The sequence below is a fragment of the Pseudorasbora parva genome, chromosome 3 (genome assembly GCF_024679245.1).
Source record: "Pseudorasbora parva isolate DD20220531a chromosome 3, ASM2467924v1, whole genome shotgun sequence".
Lineage (NCBI taxonomy): Eukaryota > Metazoa > Chordata > Actinopteri > Cypriniformes > Gobionidae > Pseudorasbora > Pseudorasbora parva.
The window spans coordinates 56964860-56982953 of NC_090174.1; the positions used below are offsets into that span (position 1 = coordinate 56964860).

Below are 18094 nucleotides of genomic sequence, written 5' to 3' on the forward strand. Positions count from 1 at the left end.
AGAGATGTATTGAGCTGTTATTGTGCTGTATCTTGCTCTCTGAGGGGAGAGACGGTCATTAATCACAACACAGATGCACCGAGAACCTCCAGAGATCACAAACTCCAGAGACACACACACACACACACACACACACACTGGTATGGTATTCTTATCATTACGAGAACATAAAATCTCTATATTCTATACTCTAAACCTAAACTTACCTATGACAGAAAACGTTTTGCATTTTCATGTTTTCAAAAGACATGCCATAATTTTCTCTCATAATGTTTTTCTCATTGGGACCCACAAGGACAGTAATACAAGTAATTTTTGACCTTTTGGTGACATTTGGCGCGCACACACACACACACACACACACACACACACACACACACACACACACACACACACACACACACACACACACACAGTATGATTGCATGTGTGTAACCTCTCATATCACCAGTCCTATTCGTTATATTAATGGTCTTACAGACACTCGCTTTAAGGGCCTGTTAAAGCAAATGACTGGAAATATACATGAAGAAATCATTAAGGCCACTGGAACTATTTATTGTTTTGGAGAAGGAATCCCTTAAAGGCCTCATATTATTTTCCCTTGATCTCTGGAACTGAAAGAGTTCTTTCACAACTGAAAATTCTAAAAAGAACATATTGAAGCTAAAATTCTGTGGATTGTTTCATCAATCTGTCTCAATATAACAGCTTTGCAAACTATATTGCAGCCTGTCATTCATTTCACATGCAAAGAGAAAAATCTTAAAGGTACAGTAGCACATTGATATAAAAGTATCAGAGAAATCATGCTCTTTAAACTGTACCTGAAAAACTTTTAAAAGTGCACCTGAAAAAAAAAAGATGATTGAAAAGTATCAGGTATATAATAAACTAATACAAATAAATAACTTTATATAGTGGATCTATTATTGAGTAATGACGTTTCAAATTCAAATAATTTGATCAATTAATGGGCATATTGTTACGGAACATATTGATAAAAGACCAGGAAGAAACAGGAACTCAGGAAACTAGCATAGAAGGGCCATAAACCAGGTTAACATTTACGAAAACGGACAAACACTGAGGGAGAACTGAAGACTTAAGCCTAGTTCGCACTGCCCGATTTTTGCCCCGATTTGGAGTTGCAGACAGGTTTTGTGAAATCGCCGAGAAATGCCCGAGATCACAGGCAAATCGGTGCTCGTGCACGCGAGTGACAATCATGCAGTGTGAATAATCAAAGATGCGATCAGAGAGAATCGCCGACGAGTCACTGACGCCGGTGAGATATTTGGCATGCTAAATATCTGGACCTGTCGGCGATTCAAACTCCTGCTGTGTGAACAGCGTTCTGACTGAAAATTACACCGACAGCCAATGAGAGAGTGAGATACAGGGCAGCAGGGCGTTCAGGGAGGAGTTATAGAGCAGAATTTCAGTATTTTAATAGATTTACAATTCTATCAAACAGAAACAAAGGCCAAACATTTGCACATCCAGCCACAGCAGCAGCACATTACAAAATTGTTTATTTACCTCAAACTGTTTTTGCAGAACACAATCCTGGCTCCCTCTGTCTCTCCAACTCTTCTTCCGCCATAATCTTTTTTCTTTTTCTCCACAAATCAGCGCACATACAATTTGAAGCAAACTTTGTGCAGTTTATCATTTTTAATAACAATTCCAAGTCTCGTGCGAGAACTCCGGTCTGACGCACGTGTGATCTCGCGTTGTTTACTTGTCACATCGCACGTGTTTGGGAAACATAGTTTAAGCACCGGAGAGAGAGTTGTCTGCGATTCTTCCTCTTGTTCAGTCATGCAGTGTGAACTCCTCTGTCGTCAAACCATTGTGCAGTCTGAACACATCAGTGACTGAATGATACCCCAGATAGTCATGCAGTGTGAAAAGAACAGTGACCCGACGAGTTTGAAAATCGAGCAGTCTGAACTAGGCTTTAAGTACACAGAGTAAATGAGGTAATTAAAGGGGTACTTCAGCGCTGGGAAGATGAATCTGTATTTAAACTGGGTCATCAATGTAGTAGAAATGTGAAATTATTTTTGAATTTGGTGCCTTCTAGACTGAGAAAAGACAGAACATGTATTTTTGTCTCATGGGGATGAAAGACTACAATTCCCAGAATGCTTCGCTGCCCTGTTAGGCCATTCCCAAAGCCACCTAAATTACTGGATTACTGTGACTGAGTTGAAGACACTACAATTAAAACCTGAACGTGTCTGTTAAATATAATGAGTAAGTCACCGCGCGAGTATCACAGCACTGATCACTAACTGCAGGAGTGAGAGAAATGAGCTCGTGATGAGAGCTGAGGTAATCGCGACTACACTCGCGGCATACATTCACAACGCGAGTTCAGTCTGGCGCTTTTCAGTTCATGCCTTTGCAAGCTTAACTTTCATAGAAATTAATTTGAGAAGTTAAAACAATTACATTGCTCACCATAGCTCCGTTTAAATGAGTGCCTGCAGCTGCCTGCTCCTGCTGAGCTCTCCCTGCCAGCTGAGTGTAACCCATGAGTGTAGTAACCCATCCCCCATGCGTGAGTTCAAAACATGCGGAAATGGCTCCCTCTGCTGGCTGTAGTCTTTAGCCTTATTCCAAACATACCTCCTATGATGCAAATATCGTCAATTTGCATCATAGGAGGAATTTTTCCAGAAATAAAATGCATAAATCTCTTGTCTCAGGGGGATATAAGGAGGGAAAGCACAATCATTTGAATATACTTCAGGGTTTCTACTGATACAAAGCCATATGCTAATTGCTGAAGTAACCCTTTAACAATACACAGGTGAATGACAACTAACCAGACAGACTGGGGAAAACTAGGTCACGGACCGAACTGAAAACTCGGCGAAAACAACAGACAGAGAACACATGTAACACATATTAATTCATATGATTTGAAAAAAATGTTTTGAGAGCACTAATTTGTGTAATATACAGTAATATTATCTGTGAAATGTCCTCAAATAGCCTGATCAAATGGTATGGCTGGGTTTATGAATGGACAGAGGGATCAAAAAAAGAAGGGAGAGTGGAAAAAAACGAGAGAGCAGGAGAATGAAAGCGTGTTGAGATAAATGACAGCTGCAGACAGCAGGGCCAGATTTGCGGTTACGGGTCATCATGGAGATCAGGTGTGTTTAGTGTGTGCGATTGGTCCCTTGAGTCCTGCATAATGAACACACACTTCCCTACGGCCGCCACATGTTAAAGAACTTCAGCACACACACACATAAATACTGAAACACTCAGGAAAACACTTCCTCCTGACCTCTGTGCTCGCTTGAGAGCTTAAATGCACCGCACACACACACACACACACACACACACACAATCGGGTTCACTATCTTTATGGGCACTCTCCATAGAGTGGCTTAATGGCTTTTATATACAAACTGTATAGTATTCTCTCGCCTTACACTACCCCTACCCATCACAGCAAAACTTTCTGCATTTTCAAAAAACATAACTCAGTATGATTTATAAGCCGTTTTACTAATGGGGACCAAAAAATGTCCCCACAATGACAAAGATTTCAGATATTGCCATTTTGTCCCCATATGTAGGGTTTACCTTGACCGCACACACACACACACCCTTTATAACTTTGCTCTTTAAAATAAAGCTTCTTTAATGGTTCTTTAAAGCACTGTAAGTATGACCCATTTAATAAAAATAAAAAAAATTGGCTGTCAAGATTGGTTATTGGCTCAATTAAATTGTTCGAATTAAATTGTTCGTTTATATTATTCCATTTAAAATGTAAATTTGACTAAATCATTGGTTTATAGTTTAGATGATAGTACTGCACTGCAAAATACGTTTTTACTTTTTACGCATTACTTTTAAATGACATGTCCCTCAACCTGAGGCTCATCATTACAATGTGACTGCTATTATTTTATTATCTGTATATTTTTTACTTTATTATCTCATATTTAACAAAGTTCTCATATTTCACTCTTAATAGTCTAAACACCGTTATCATTTTCACGTCAAGTTTTTTTAATGGCAAATGCACTCGTGCCATCTGATCATGTGTGCTGGTCTGAAAACCAGGTGTGTTCAGATGTATTGTTGGCAAATTGCTATTTTGAGGAACTGAAAACAACTGGGCCATTGACCAACAAAACCTGCTCCAAAGTCAATAGCGCAGTATTTTTTGTGTTATTAATATGTGGCTATAGTCGGGTGCACTACGAGCGTACACTCTGCTTATTACGCAAACATTTGATTAAAAAATAAAATATTTTAAAAAAAAAGGATTAAAATGTGGAAGGTTATTATTGTGTACATAAAGATTAAAATACCAGTGCATGTATCAGAATTACCTATCTGCAGTAATGACGAAATTAAATTGGCTACTTATTTAACCAATCGTGGCAATACAAACATGTCTTTAAACTGACTTGTCAGCTTGAGGTTGTCTATATTCTGCCATGTAAATAGCTTTAAAGGGCTTTAAAGGGAATGAATGATGAGTTTATTGCATATAATGCCCAAAAACACACCCACGATGAATAGGGACAAACCTTTTAGACCATGTGCCTGGAGAGTTGACACCCAAAGTGCACTTGCGCCATGCAGTTTAGACCATGAACTTAGATTGTTAAAAAGGGCTCATTATATCTATTCTATCTATCATACTTTTAAATATGAAACTAAAATGGCCTAGCCTGACAAGCCAGACCCACATCAAGATGTTTGGTCTGGAAACTCACCATTGACAGCTCAATTCGAGGGGCGGGATAAACGGTTGTCCTTCAAACTCCCTCTGCACGCGATAGGATAGCGCTACAACCAACCAGAGCAACTAAGGTGAAGCGGAGCTCGTTGATAGATTAAACATTCGCTGTATCCGGTCAGCAAAACTCCGAACACATCTTCCCTTTTTAAGAATGACTTCAGTGCCGCTCTTTGTTCTTTTCTCAGAGAAAAGCTCAACTCCAAGTCTTCCAGAGTCGCGGTCAAAGCTGATTCGAAAGACCGCCGTTCGCCAGTTTCTGTGTTTACTAGAAGCACACAAACACAACTCGGCCGTCGTCATTATGGCCCCACCCACCGACTCTATACACGATGTGATTGGCCCGGCAAGAGTTAGGGGATTACAGCTCAGAAGGGTATTGAGAGTTGCTAGATGACACTCGCGGGCAGATTAGATTTGCTGCCGCTCGGGTGCGTCTAGATTTCTAGGCTAAAAATGGCCAGTAGGTGGTGGCAAATCATTGTCTTAACAAGTGAATAATTGGATCATTAAGTCAAACGATTCTTTTAAAATTCTTGATTTATTCAGTAACAAAGCAAGTGATAACTGAGTCGTTGAGTCATTCATTAGACTGATTCGTTCATTTAGTAACAAAACATCCAGACGCAAAAACAGCAAAAACAGCCACTATTCTGAGTCTAAAATCTAAGTCACCTAATATTGACTTCTTGTTTATTGACCTTATATAAAATTGATATTGATAATGATATCTCCTGATATTCAGGAAAATAGCACTCTTGCTTGTGTGGTATTGCTTAACTAGCTATATCCTTTATGAATAAAATAAAAAAAATCAAGAACTCATAGAGGAAAATTTTTGCCTCATATCTTAAGGGGGCATTTTTATTAAAGGTCCTGTTCTTTGCGTGTTTTCGAAGCTTTGATTATGTTTACAGTGTGCAATATAACATGAGTTCATGTTTCGCGTGTAAAAAAAACAGTATTTTTCACACAATTTACTTATCAGTACAGCGCTGTTTCCTCTGTCCTAAAAACGGCCTGATGATTTCCTTGTGAAGTCCCTCTTTCAGAAAGACGTAACGAGTTCTGATTGGGCCAGCGCTTCCCGTGTTGTGATTGGACAGCAGCTTAGCACACTTTGCCCGGAAAGGTCCCGCCTCTTACCTTAACGGGGAGATGCAAGCGTTCAATGTGCGCTCTTCTCCACGTGGGAGAGCAACAAGACCACGCCCCCTTTTTTGCGTATTCTTGTGGGCGGAGGGTTAGTCAACAAACGGTTCTAGTGACGTCATTACAGCAGGAAGTGCAGGGGTGTAGTCCAAAGCGGCCGTTCGCTGTAGGCTTTGAAAGGGAACTTCTGGTAAATATCTCGCTTGGCATTGAACTTTGAGCTTTATAATTTTACAGGTATTATTTATGCTCCAACAGCAACATTACACACTAACTAAAGTTTGAAAGATGGAATCGCGAAGAACGGGACCTTTATTGTGCAAAAAAGTAACACAAAAGTAACGTAACTCATTTCTTTCCATAAAAGTAACTACAAAGTAATTTTTTATGGAGTAATGCAATATTGCATTACTTTTTAAATTACTTTCACCTACACTGAGCATAATTATATTATGTCAACACAAAAAAAATGTAAGCAGCACAGCTGTTTTTTAGGTATTATTTTTTTTTTACTTAAAAACATTGGAAAAAAGTAAAAAAAATAAAATAAAAAAAAATAAAAAACAATTTTTTTTTAAAGTGTAGTACGATAAAATAGACTTTCATTAAAGATACATTCCCTGAAAACAAGTCTTAATATTTTATGCAGTTTCCCAAAGGTAGAACCTGTTTGGGAACTTATATTTCATATAACTCATATTTATGCATAAATTGCAACAGGTTCAAGTCAAATTCAACTGCTACTGGTCAATGGACACAGTTAATTTATGACTTTGTCCTGGCGTGTGCACGCATACACATCAAAATGTGTGTGTCAGCATGTGTACTGCATTAACTTGACTCGGACACAATAACTCACTCCATCTCTAGATGCATTTTCAAAATTTACACACGCGCTGACACAGTACGAACATACAGAACATCGGCACATTTAATTAATGGCACGCCATAAAAGTCTGTTACCGTAAACAATCTCCATCTTCATTAGCATAAAACACAGTAAAGTGCTTTTGCCCTGAGCTAATGAAGGAGATATTAATTCCTTTAACTGTGAGGCTGCACAAGCATCAAACACACTGCTGGAAGCTGTTTTGCTGCTTCTGGTTGAACGTGTGTGGGGAACAGCGCTGAGGAGAAGCTAAAACAAGCAAGGCTGCTAACTTTACTGTCAGAAGTGTGACAGCAGCTTAGCTGTTTCCAAATAGTGCAGCTTTTCAGCTAAACAGCTATTTTCCCCCATCAAGGAGCGGTGTAAAGCATGCAGTTCAATTATATTCTCCCACACAGATCCAAAATAACAGAGTCCTAACCACCACAGACACTGGAAAAGCAATTACTAACAAAAAGCCTAACCCCTAAAGCACTATATTATTTTAACCCCGACACAGAAGGTTAGAGACCGGGGCAAGTTGTCACCAGTCATCTGTTCAATTCTACAAATGCGTTACTTTTATAACAACAAGATCATTTATAATATATATATATATATATATATATATATATATATATATATATATATATATATATATATATATATATATATATATATATATATATATATATATATATATATATAATTTATCTAAACAATCTATAATTCATGTTTAATATGAATTATAATTTCTGTGAATTCTGCAGTCCAAACTAATCATTTCACAGTATCATTTGGGCAAGATGTCACATGTGTTTTATATATTGTAATTTCCTGCATTTTAAGTTTACAAATTATGTAAGCCAAAACAATTGTTTTGAAAAAGCCAAATAATGTTTTTGTACGTTTTATGTAGTTTTTTATTGCATAAATGTTTTTGTGCTGAAATGCTATTGGCCTGTTTAATAGCAGGTTTCCATCATAAAAATAGAAAAAAAAAACCTCCATAAAGTGTGACAACATGCCCCGCTATTGCATGCTATAAAGCAAGCATGTGTTCAATGAACCGTATCATTTTGTCCTGGGCAATAACAGTGGAAATGACTTTAAGGAGAAAACTGAAATTGACTTTCAAATATAAACTTACCCTGAGAAATATTCACTTGATAAAAAGTGTGACAACATGCTCTGGTCTCCTCTACTAACAAAATGCTTGCACGCACACACACACACACACACACACACACACACACACACACACACACACACACACACACCCTTGGTGAGCATACACAGAATTGTTGCCAAGCGACATTTAGAATGGGCAACAAATTTCTATCTGGATACTTTAGATCGGTGCAACATTGCTCAAAAAGTTGCCCTATGTATCATCACCTTAAAAGACTTCTTACCAAATTCCAAAGTGTTTAATGGGGGTATTAAAGGGATAGTTCACCCTAAAAAAAATAATTAGTCTATGATTTACTCACCCTCAAGTCATCTTAGGCAGTTTTGGGGAAAGTTACTTTGAAAAGTAATGCATTCAAATATTGCGTTACACCCTTAAAAAGTAACTATTATGTTACTTAGTTACTTTTTAAGTAAAGTACTGCGTTCATTTTTCGGACCTGGGCTGGGCTTGTTTTTTAGTTTTTTTTTAAACGCCAGTCTCTTGCCAATACATGTGCAATAGTTAGTGGAAGTTAGAGATTACAGTTTGTAAAGTTTTAAATTTAAATTAAAATATTTTTCTTACACAAACGCATGGCTTCGCTTCAGAAGGCCTTTTTTAACCCCCCGGAGCCGTGTGGATTACTTTTATAATGGATAGATGCACTTTTATGGACTTCAAAACAAAAACAGCCATTTTCTCACATTATAAAGCTTGGAAGAGCCAGGACATTTTTAATATAATAATAATAATAATAATAATAATAATAATAATAATAATAATAATATGTTTATTTTTTATAGCGCCTTTCAGGAACCCAAGGTCGCTTTACAATGTAGTACAAAAACAATCGGCCTGTTCATGATAACAAATAAACAAGCAGGTGTACAACAATCAACTCCAGATAGACAACAACAACAAAGAAGTTAAACAATCAAAGTGAACAATTAACAGCAACTAGTCATGTAACATGAAAAGGTGTAAGATCACTTTAAAGGCTGAGGCGGTGCGAGAGATAATTATTTACTTTTTTAAGTTGGGATTTAAACAACTGTAGAGTCGGTGCGTTACGGATAGTCAAGGGCAGCTTGTTCCCTAATGTAGGGCCAGTAACACTAAAAGCCCTACCTCCCATAGTAGTGCGTTTAAACTTTGGTACAACAAGCAGATTATCATTGCTGGAGCTGAGGATCCGGGCAGGAACATATGTATGAACTAACTCAGCAAGGTATAGTGGTGCAGGGCCATGAATGGCTTTGTAGACTAAAACTAACAGTTTAAACTGGATGCGGCTGGCCACAGGAAGCCAGTGAAGTTGGTTGAGGATGGGTGTGATGTGGACAGATTTTTTATTTAATGTTAGTGCTCGGGCAGCAGAGTTTTGTACCATTTGGAGGCGATGTATAGCCTTTGTTGGTAAGCCGCTGTATAGAGCATTGCAGTAGTCAAGTCGCGAGGTTATGAATGCGTGAATAACGGTTTCAGCATCATTAAAGTTGAGGGATCGGCGGATACATACAATATTTTGTAAGTGGAAAAAGCAATATGTGAGTCAAAAGTCAATGAGAGTCAAGCAATACTCCCAGATTACGCACAATTTTATACTCCGATATAACTCAGATTGTGTTCGTCTGAAAGAAGAATATGTATATGTGTGTACGCCATATACACCTAGAATGACTTAAAGGTGAGTAAATCATGGGCTAATTTTCATTTTTGGGTGGACAATCCCTTTAAGGAGCACCTATAAAACAAATAAGACTAAATTCAGTATAAGTTTACATGGACTGTAGTGTAAATGACTTTAACTCCTTTAACTTATGAGTAGTGTGAAGCCACAGTTACAGAGCAGCTTCAACAACACTAGTATGAAATACAGTCTGAGTCTCAATAGTGTGTGTGAATGTGTTTTTATGTGCATCTCTAGAGTGTTTCAAGTGTATCTGCATATGTGTTTCCCACTGTGTTCTGATGGCTTCTGCAGATTTTACGGATGTTATGAATAGCACACCATTCATTGCTCCCTCAGTATATAAACTCCAGCCACTGTATAATGCTTTACGTGTGTGTGTGTCAGAGGGCAAAAATATAATTGTGACTGTATAAAGTGGAGGTCTTCTTCTGTAACTATGGCCTGCCGGTTTGTCCAGGTTAACCTTTAAGTATATTTTCTATCGCCATGGAAACAGTGTGATTTTTAACGAGGGCTCTGTGATTGGCTGGGTCTCGTTTTCTGCTCAACCGCACTGTTATTTTAAACCGTTCTGGCTCCCCAATGACTGTGGCTCACGCTGTGGGTGTTCAGAAAGTATACGCCCGGTCAACAGAGAGGTCAGCCGCTCGCATTGTTCAGAAAAAGCAAATGATATGTACATGAAAATGTAGATCCTGACCAGGTCGTGGTATTCCCAGGAACAGCCAGGGACGGTGCGAGGGTTTTTTAGTCTAGACGGAGTCAGCGAGCGGAACAGAGAGATATAGCAGCACTCGGTGGAATTCACATGGCTCTTCTTCACATCTCAACTTACTCTGCCCGAATGTGTGTGTGCGTGTGTGTGTGTGTGTGTGTGTGTGTGTGTGTGTGTGTGTGTGTGTGTGTTTTCATTGTATGTGTGCTCGCAAGTGAGTGTGACGTGCCCTCTGGGAGCCGCAGCTGTCGTTTACGGGTCTTTTGGGAAACCTCGACCTCTGGGTCAAAGTCAGAAGCTGAAAGAACCGAGACGGCTCCCAACACACATATGATGACAGACAAACTCCGCAAGCGCACAAATACACACAACTACAACATACAGCAACGGTCTAAAGCTTGGACACACCTTCAACAGAGTAGGAAATAATAGGAAAGTAATCAAAATTATGAAATAGCACAGTTGGACATATGGGAATGATGGCTCATCCATTTCTGTTTATATATACACTAGGGCTGAACGACATTCTGTTTTAACATCGACATCGCGATGTGCGCGTGTGCGATAGTCACATCACCGGAACATGCCCATGGTGTATTAAGAGAACTGTAGCACACAGTAAACACGAGTTTGCTGCTGGAGTGACATGCACGTTCCTCATGCCTGTACAGTGATTGGTTCGCTGTGCCGCTGCTCACCGCTCATGGCCAAACATTCACTGCTAAAATGAGCGACGAAGAGGATCCGAAGAGGAAGAAAAAAAGGTTCGTACCAGAAATCATCTTTTTGGGACTATTTTGGCTACATAAAGGAGGATGTTGAACAAAAAGAGGTACTTTGAATGTGTCTTGTGGCCACAAAACAAGAAAACACCACCAATTTGTCTGATCACTTAAAACGGCACAACGATCTTTACGACGAATACAAAGCATAGCTCGACATTAACGCTTTTCCGGGACATGTGGGTGTTTTGAAGGGACATGTGACAGATAATTTTTCTTGACTGATGGACAAGAGCCTGAATAAAACATAAAATAACTAGCGAATCACCAAAATGCAAGAATGTTTGTGCATTAATTTAGTGTAAGTGGCGATCGATTGTGGATAATAATATAAAAATAATGAACTGATGATAATAAGGTCACACTGTTCACGTTCGTGCAGCCTCTCGAGGAGAAATAACAACACAATAACGTTTTCCTGAATACCACCATCACGACTGAAAATGACACTGATTTCATATGACAGTTCCATAAACAACTAATTAACATTCACTTAAAGTCACTTGTTCTATTTCAGCAGTGATAATCGTTCACAGCAGACCCGTAACACGTCTTACTCATAGCAACAAGTGTGAACGATTCAGCGTTTGAATGAACGACTCAGTGACTCACTCATTGAGACGGTCACCTGCTGCCACCTACTGGAGGTTTAGTTTCATGTTTGCACATACTTTCCAACATTTCTTTTTGTCACTTGTAATAAAGCTTGCTTATTAGTGAAATTATTAATATCACGGAATGGTAATTATTGACTTTAGCCTGAATTGATGGCTCTCAATGTCGCAATATTTATAATTGGGGGGAAAAATATTGCAATGTAATTTTTTTCCAATATCGTGCAGCACTAATATACACTACCAGTCACAAAAGTTACCAGACTTTTCCCTACACATATACATATCGAAATGTATATATTTATTTATTTAAATCCAAGATTGGTGGCTTTGTGTTCGAATTAAACCCCAGACTGTACTCAACCCAAGCGCTAGATGGCAGTGTTATTTCAGAACGTAACTGACGCGGAGACGGAGAAGCGCAAGGTGAATGTGTGTGCATTAGCAAACCATCACAAGACAATAAAATTATTCTGCGCCCGTGGTTTACAGAGCACAAAGGGTGGACGCATTTTGGCTCTTCAGCTACAAAGAAGCCACTAAATGAAATCGACAAGAGTCATTTTGTTTACAAAATAGGCCAAGTTAAAATCCAGTAGCCTTCTCGGGAAACACTGAATCTGAGAGCTCGCTTAACATCCGGATGTCATCCGTGCTGCTGAGAAGCGTTTCGATAGAATATAGCACATTTTCCTTTCAGTAACAAAATAAACACACTCCAAAACTGACAGCAGTGGCAACAGAACGAAAGCATCTGATCATATGGATACACCAGCTCTGCAGTTCAGTAGCCTACTTGAAATGGGACTTTATACAACAGACTACGTTAAAGAAAACAGCTTTACAGTATTAAATATAAAACAAACAGTCATTCAGTCATGGAATGGACTATGCACTTTTTGTATCTAAATAGTTTAGAAATGAAAAACTGCTATAGGCTACTGTGAACCTTTAAAATATGTAGGCTACACAAAGAATCCTGCAGTCACTTACTCTAAATAGTGATTAGTGATATAAATTATACTGTATTAATTAAATAAAACAGTTACTTGTCATGTTTTATGCATATGGTTGTGTTCTTTATTCTTTTAAATTAATATTTATTAAAAAAAATATTACAATATCGCAATATATCGTATCGTAACCCCTGTTTCGTGATACGTATTGTATCGCCAGATTCTTGGCAATACACAGCCCTATAAATTATATATATATATATATATATATATATATATATATATATATATATATATATATATATATATATAAAGATCTTGATGTTCTAAAAGTAACGCATTTGTAGAATTGGATAGATGACTGGTGACAACTTGCCCTCCGGTCTCTAACTTACTGTGTCGGGGTTAAAATAATATAATGTTTTAGGGTTATATATATAATATATATACGGCACTACTGCTCTCGTCAGACGGCACCCCAGTTGGGAAACGCTGGTATAGACCCAGCTCCCAACCCAACTTTGAGAATAGATTAACGCTGTTTTTTTTTTTTTTAATCGCCCGAGAGGAGCCTCAAGTTAACGCCAATAACTGCCCACCACTAATATTATATTATATATATTAGGATGTGGGAAAGACAGTGAAGGTGGACTCATCAGAGAACAATACATGTTTCACATTGTCCACAGCCCAAGATTTGCACTGTTGGCACCAATGAAACTGACATTTGTCATTGGCATGAGTGGACAAAGATTTGGCTGTAGTAGCCCAGCCATGAATATTGACTCTGTTGAGCATCCCAATGAACCGCTTTGGTGGAAACAGGAGATTCAAGGTGTGCGTTTAATTCTGCAGTGTGTTGGGCAGCTGTGGTTTTATGTTTTTTGGACATAATCAGGGTTAGTACCTGGACATTCCTTCCTCTTGTGTCCACAGTTACTCCTGTTGGATGTGGTTCGTCCTACCTGGAGGTATGCCGACATTACCCTGGATGCCATAGCTCTCCATACAACACAAAGACTCTCTGTCCTAGTCACAGATGAGCCAGTGAGACATAAACCAACAATTTGTCCTCTTCTAAACTCTGATATGCAACATAAAATATATCAATATTTTATGTAAAGCTATGCTATTGCTCTACTAATTCAACCTTCTTGGGCGGGACTTACTTAAATATCGTGACATGTTCATTTCCCAGAAGAAAACTCAAGACTAATGAAGATTAGAAATTAGTACATTTTAAGTACTAATTTTATAATTCAATCATTAATTAACTATAAGGGTAATACTTTACAATTAGGTTTAATTAAATAAACATTAGAGGCCCTATCATACACCTCACGCAATGTGATGCTAGGCACAACGCATGTGTTTTTTTGCTAGTTTCAGCCTGACGCGGTTATCATTTTCACGTCCAGCGGACACGTTGTTTAAAAAGCAAATGCATTCGCCCCCATCTGTTCACCCATGTATTTGCAGGTCTGAAAATGAGGTGTGTTGTTGGCACGTTGCTATTTTGAGAAACTGAAAATGACTGCGCCATTGACCAAAATAGCCTCCTCTAAAGTCAATAACAGTATTTTTTTAATTATTTAAAGGGAGATCTCTGGAGAAGAATTTAGTCTTTCTGCTCACATATTCCACCATGTAAATAGCGAATACGCCATGGTGCGAGCGCAATTGGCTTTTAAAGGGAATGGGAGATGAGACTCGGATTGGTTTATTGCACATTACACCTGAAAAACATCCATGAATCATTAAGAGACGAGGAACAACCCTTTTGGACCAGGCGCCGGGCGAGCCAACCATGTTTTCCGTTATTAAACTAGCAAAAGTGGATTCAGACACACCCTAAGTGCACCATGCGCTTCAGACCATGCACTCAGATTGTTAAAACAGGGCCCTAGTAAACATTAACGGTACATTACATAAGGTCTTTATACTCCACTGAAATCATAGTTATGTTTATTATATTGCATTTCTGTCAATAAATGATCATGCATACTGCACACTGCACCTTTAAATAATATTAATAAATGCTTATTGTAATAAAATAACTTATTGTAAAGTGTTACCAATTTAAAGTAGTCATTTTAATAATTTAATATAATTTGGTATAATTTGGTTTGATTATAAAAAAAAGTTTGACAGCTGGCGACACAGGATAGAGCTTGACATTTATCCCTATAGGCAAAGATGATCTGTACAGTATTGACACATGAGGGGTGTGTGTGTGTGTGTGTGTGTGTGCATACCTCAGCAGGCGGTATGCCCTCGGGTGGGCGGCACTGCAGCAGCACTTCCTGTTCGAGTGACACTTCCTTCCCTAAGGGCTCCTGTTCAAACGTCTTCCTCAAGACTGGGGAGAATGGAGACAGAGAGGCAACTCGTTAACTTACATTTCATTAGTCACCTGGAAATAGTGCCGAATATTAATTTTGCCCTAAATCTTCCAGGATTATTTCCAGGTTTAAATGAAAAAACAAACAAACAGATTTGCCAAGTATAAAAAGTGCAGGATGTATTAAGGCACTTAATTTCATCTCACTGTGATGCTGTCTGTGGAGTGGATAGTGTGTGATTAGTTTCGTCACATAGGTGAAGAGTACAGCTTACAGGACGGGTGTGAATGAAACTGCCATATGCAATATTCTCAGGTCAAAGCATGACCTGTGCTACCCGTTCGCTGTATTCTCATAAATTTAACATGCAGGTGTGAATATCTATTTTCCCCCTATGGTTTCGGTGTCTTTCCATGCTCATGAGTGTTGAGCTTGCGTGCGTGTGTGTGTGTGTGTGGGTGTTTAACACTTGAGTTTTTGCGGACGAGGGCCAAATCTAGTCCTCGTCGTATGTATCTAACACCTCATGTGTGAACCTGTGAATTGTAAATGCGGAGATGTGCGAGTAACGTCTTTCTGTTGCTCTGGGAGGTTTCTGAAGTTAAGACTTACTGTTCTCTAGCAGTAAAATACATATATTGAAAATATACAATGTGCATTATTTGTTATAATGTTTAATATTAAAATAAATAAAAATGTGATATCACCCATAACATAATAATATAGCAATATATTAATGTATAATATATAAATAAACAACCCATTCAGGTGTCAAAATCTGAAGCATGGTCTTTTGTAACTGGTAAATGGTAAAATTATATATTGGTAAAATTATATCTTGGGTTATGATTTTGCCATTATGACAAGTTGGAGTACGATTCTCAATTTAATCAGCCAGTATATGTTTTATTTACATTTATATAATTTTTAAATTTAACGCTATTTAGACACGTCTGAACATGTAAGCTAACCCCATCCCATCCCTAAACCTACCCATTTGTGTATATGATATAAAACACAGGATATAACAGGCAGATATGACTGCACACACATTTTATTCAAAAACTATAAATATTACAAGTGTTCCAAAGCCAAACGATTGATTTGTGTGAAGAAAATCCCCAAAAGCAATCAGCGTCTCCAGCTGTAATTAAAAAAATTGCCACCTGAAGAAATGTCTTCTGATGTCAGAAAATATCATATACAGTCTTGTTCAAAATAATAGCAGTACAATGTGACTAACCAGAATAATCAAGGTTTTTAGTATATTTTTTATTGCTACGTGGCAAACAAGTTACCAGTAGGTTCAGTAGATTGTCAGAAAACAAATGAGACCCAGCATTCATGATATGCACGCTCTTAAGGCTGTGCAATTGGGCAATTAGTTGAATTAGTTGAAAGGGGTGTGTTCAAAAAAATAGCAGTGTGGCATTCAATCACTGAGGTCATCAATTTTGTGAAGAAACAGGTGTGAATCAGGTGGCCCCTATTTAAGGATGAAGCCAACACTTGTTGAACATGCATTTGAAAGCTGAGGAAAATGGGTCGTTCAAGACATTGTTCAGAAGAACAGCGTACTTTGATTAAAAAAGTTGATTAGAGAGGGGAAAACCTATAAAGAGGTGCAAAAAATGATAGGCTGTTCAGCTAAAACGATCTCCAATGCCTTAAAATGGAGAGCAAAACCAGAGAGACGTGGAAGAAAACGGAAGACAACCATCAAAATGGATAGAAGAATAACCAGAATGGCAAAGGCTCAGCCAATGATCACCTCCAGGATGATCAAAGACAGTCTGGAGTTACCTGTAAGTACTGTGACAGTTAGAAGACGTCTGTGTGAAGCTAATCTATTTTCAAGAATCCCCCGCAAAGTCCCTCTGTTAAAAAAAAGGCATGTGCAGAAGAGGTTACAATTTGCCAAAGAACACATCAACTGGCCTAAAGAGAAATGGAGGAACATTTTGTGGACTGATGAGAGTAAAATTGTTCTTTTTGGGTCCAAGGGCCACAGGCAGTTTGTGAGACGACCCCCAAACTCTGAATTCAAGCCACAGTACACAGTGAAGACAGTGAAGCATGGAGGTGCAAGCATCATGATATGGGCATGTTTCTCCTACTATGGTGTTGGGCCTATTTATCGCATACCAGGGATCATGGATCAGTTTGCATATGTTAAAATACTTGAAGAGGTCATGTTGCCCTATGCTGAAGAGGACATGCCCTTGAAACGGTTGTTTCAACAAGACAATGACCCAAAACACACTAGTAAACGGGCAAAGTCTTGGTTCCAAACCAACAAAATTAATGTTATGGAGTGGCCAGCCCAATCTCCAGACCTTAATCCAATTGAGAACTTGTGGGGTGATATCAAAAATGCTGTTTCTGAAGCAAAACCAAGAAATGTGAATGAATTGTGGAATGTTGTTAAAGAATCATGGAGTGGAATAACAGCTGAGAGGTGCCACAAGTTGGTTGACTCCATGCCTCACAGATGTCAAGCAGTTTTAAAAAACTGTGGTCATACAACTAAATATTAGTTTAGTGATTCACAGGATTGCTAAATCCCAGAAAAAAAAAATGTTTGTACAAAATAGTTTTGAGTTTGTACAGTCAAAGGTAGACACTGCTATTTTTTTGAACACACCCCTTTCAACTAATTCAACTAATTGCCCAATTGCACAGCCTTAAGAGCGTGCAACTAATTGCCCAATTGCACAGCCTTAAGAGCGTGCATATCATGAATGCTGGGTCTCATTTGTTTTCTGACAATCTACTGAACCTACTGGTAACTTGTTTGCCACGTAGCAATAAAAAATATACTAAAAACGTTGATTATTCTGGTTAGTCACATTGTACTGCTATTATTTTGAACAAGACTGTGTATATATATATATATAAATTCCCTTTCTGGACATGGACAGTATAGTGTGCATAGACTGCATATGCTCTGGGACTAAAATATAAAATATCTTAAACTGTGTTCTGAAGATGAATGGAGGTCTTACGGGTGTGGAACGA

General features: G+C 38.3%; 1 protein-coding gene across 5 annotated transcripts in view; it reads right to left on the reverse strand.

Annotated features, from left to right (window-relative positions):
• The window catches only part of unc5ca (unc-5 netrin receptor Ca), a 267933-nt gene that overhangs the window by 101449 nt on the left and 148390 nt on the right, over positions 1–18094 (reverse strand). For all 5 annotated transcript variants that reach the window (XM_067439645.1, XM_067439644.1, XM_067439643.1 and 2 more), the window contains one exon: positions 14990–15093. In XM_067439645.1, coding sequence (XP_067295746.1) covers positions 14990–15093 — 104 coding nt within the window. The remainder of the gene's footprint in view (positions 1–14989; positions 15094–18094) is intronic.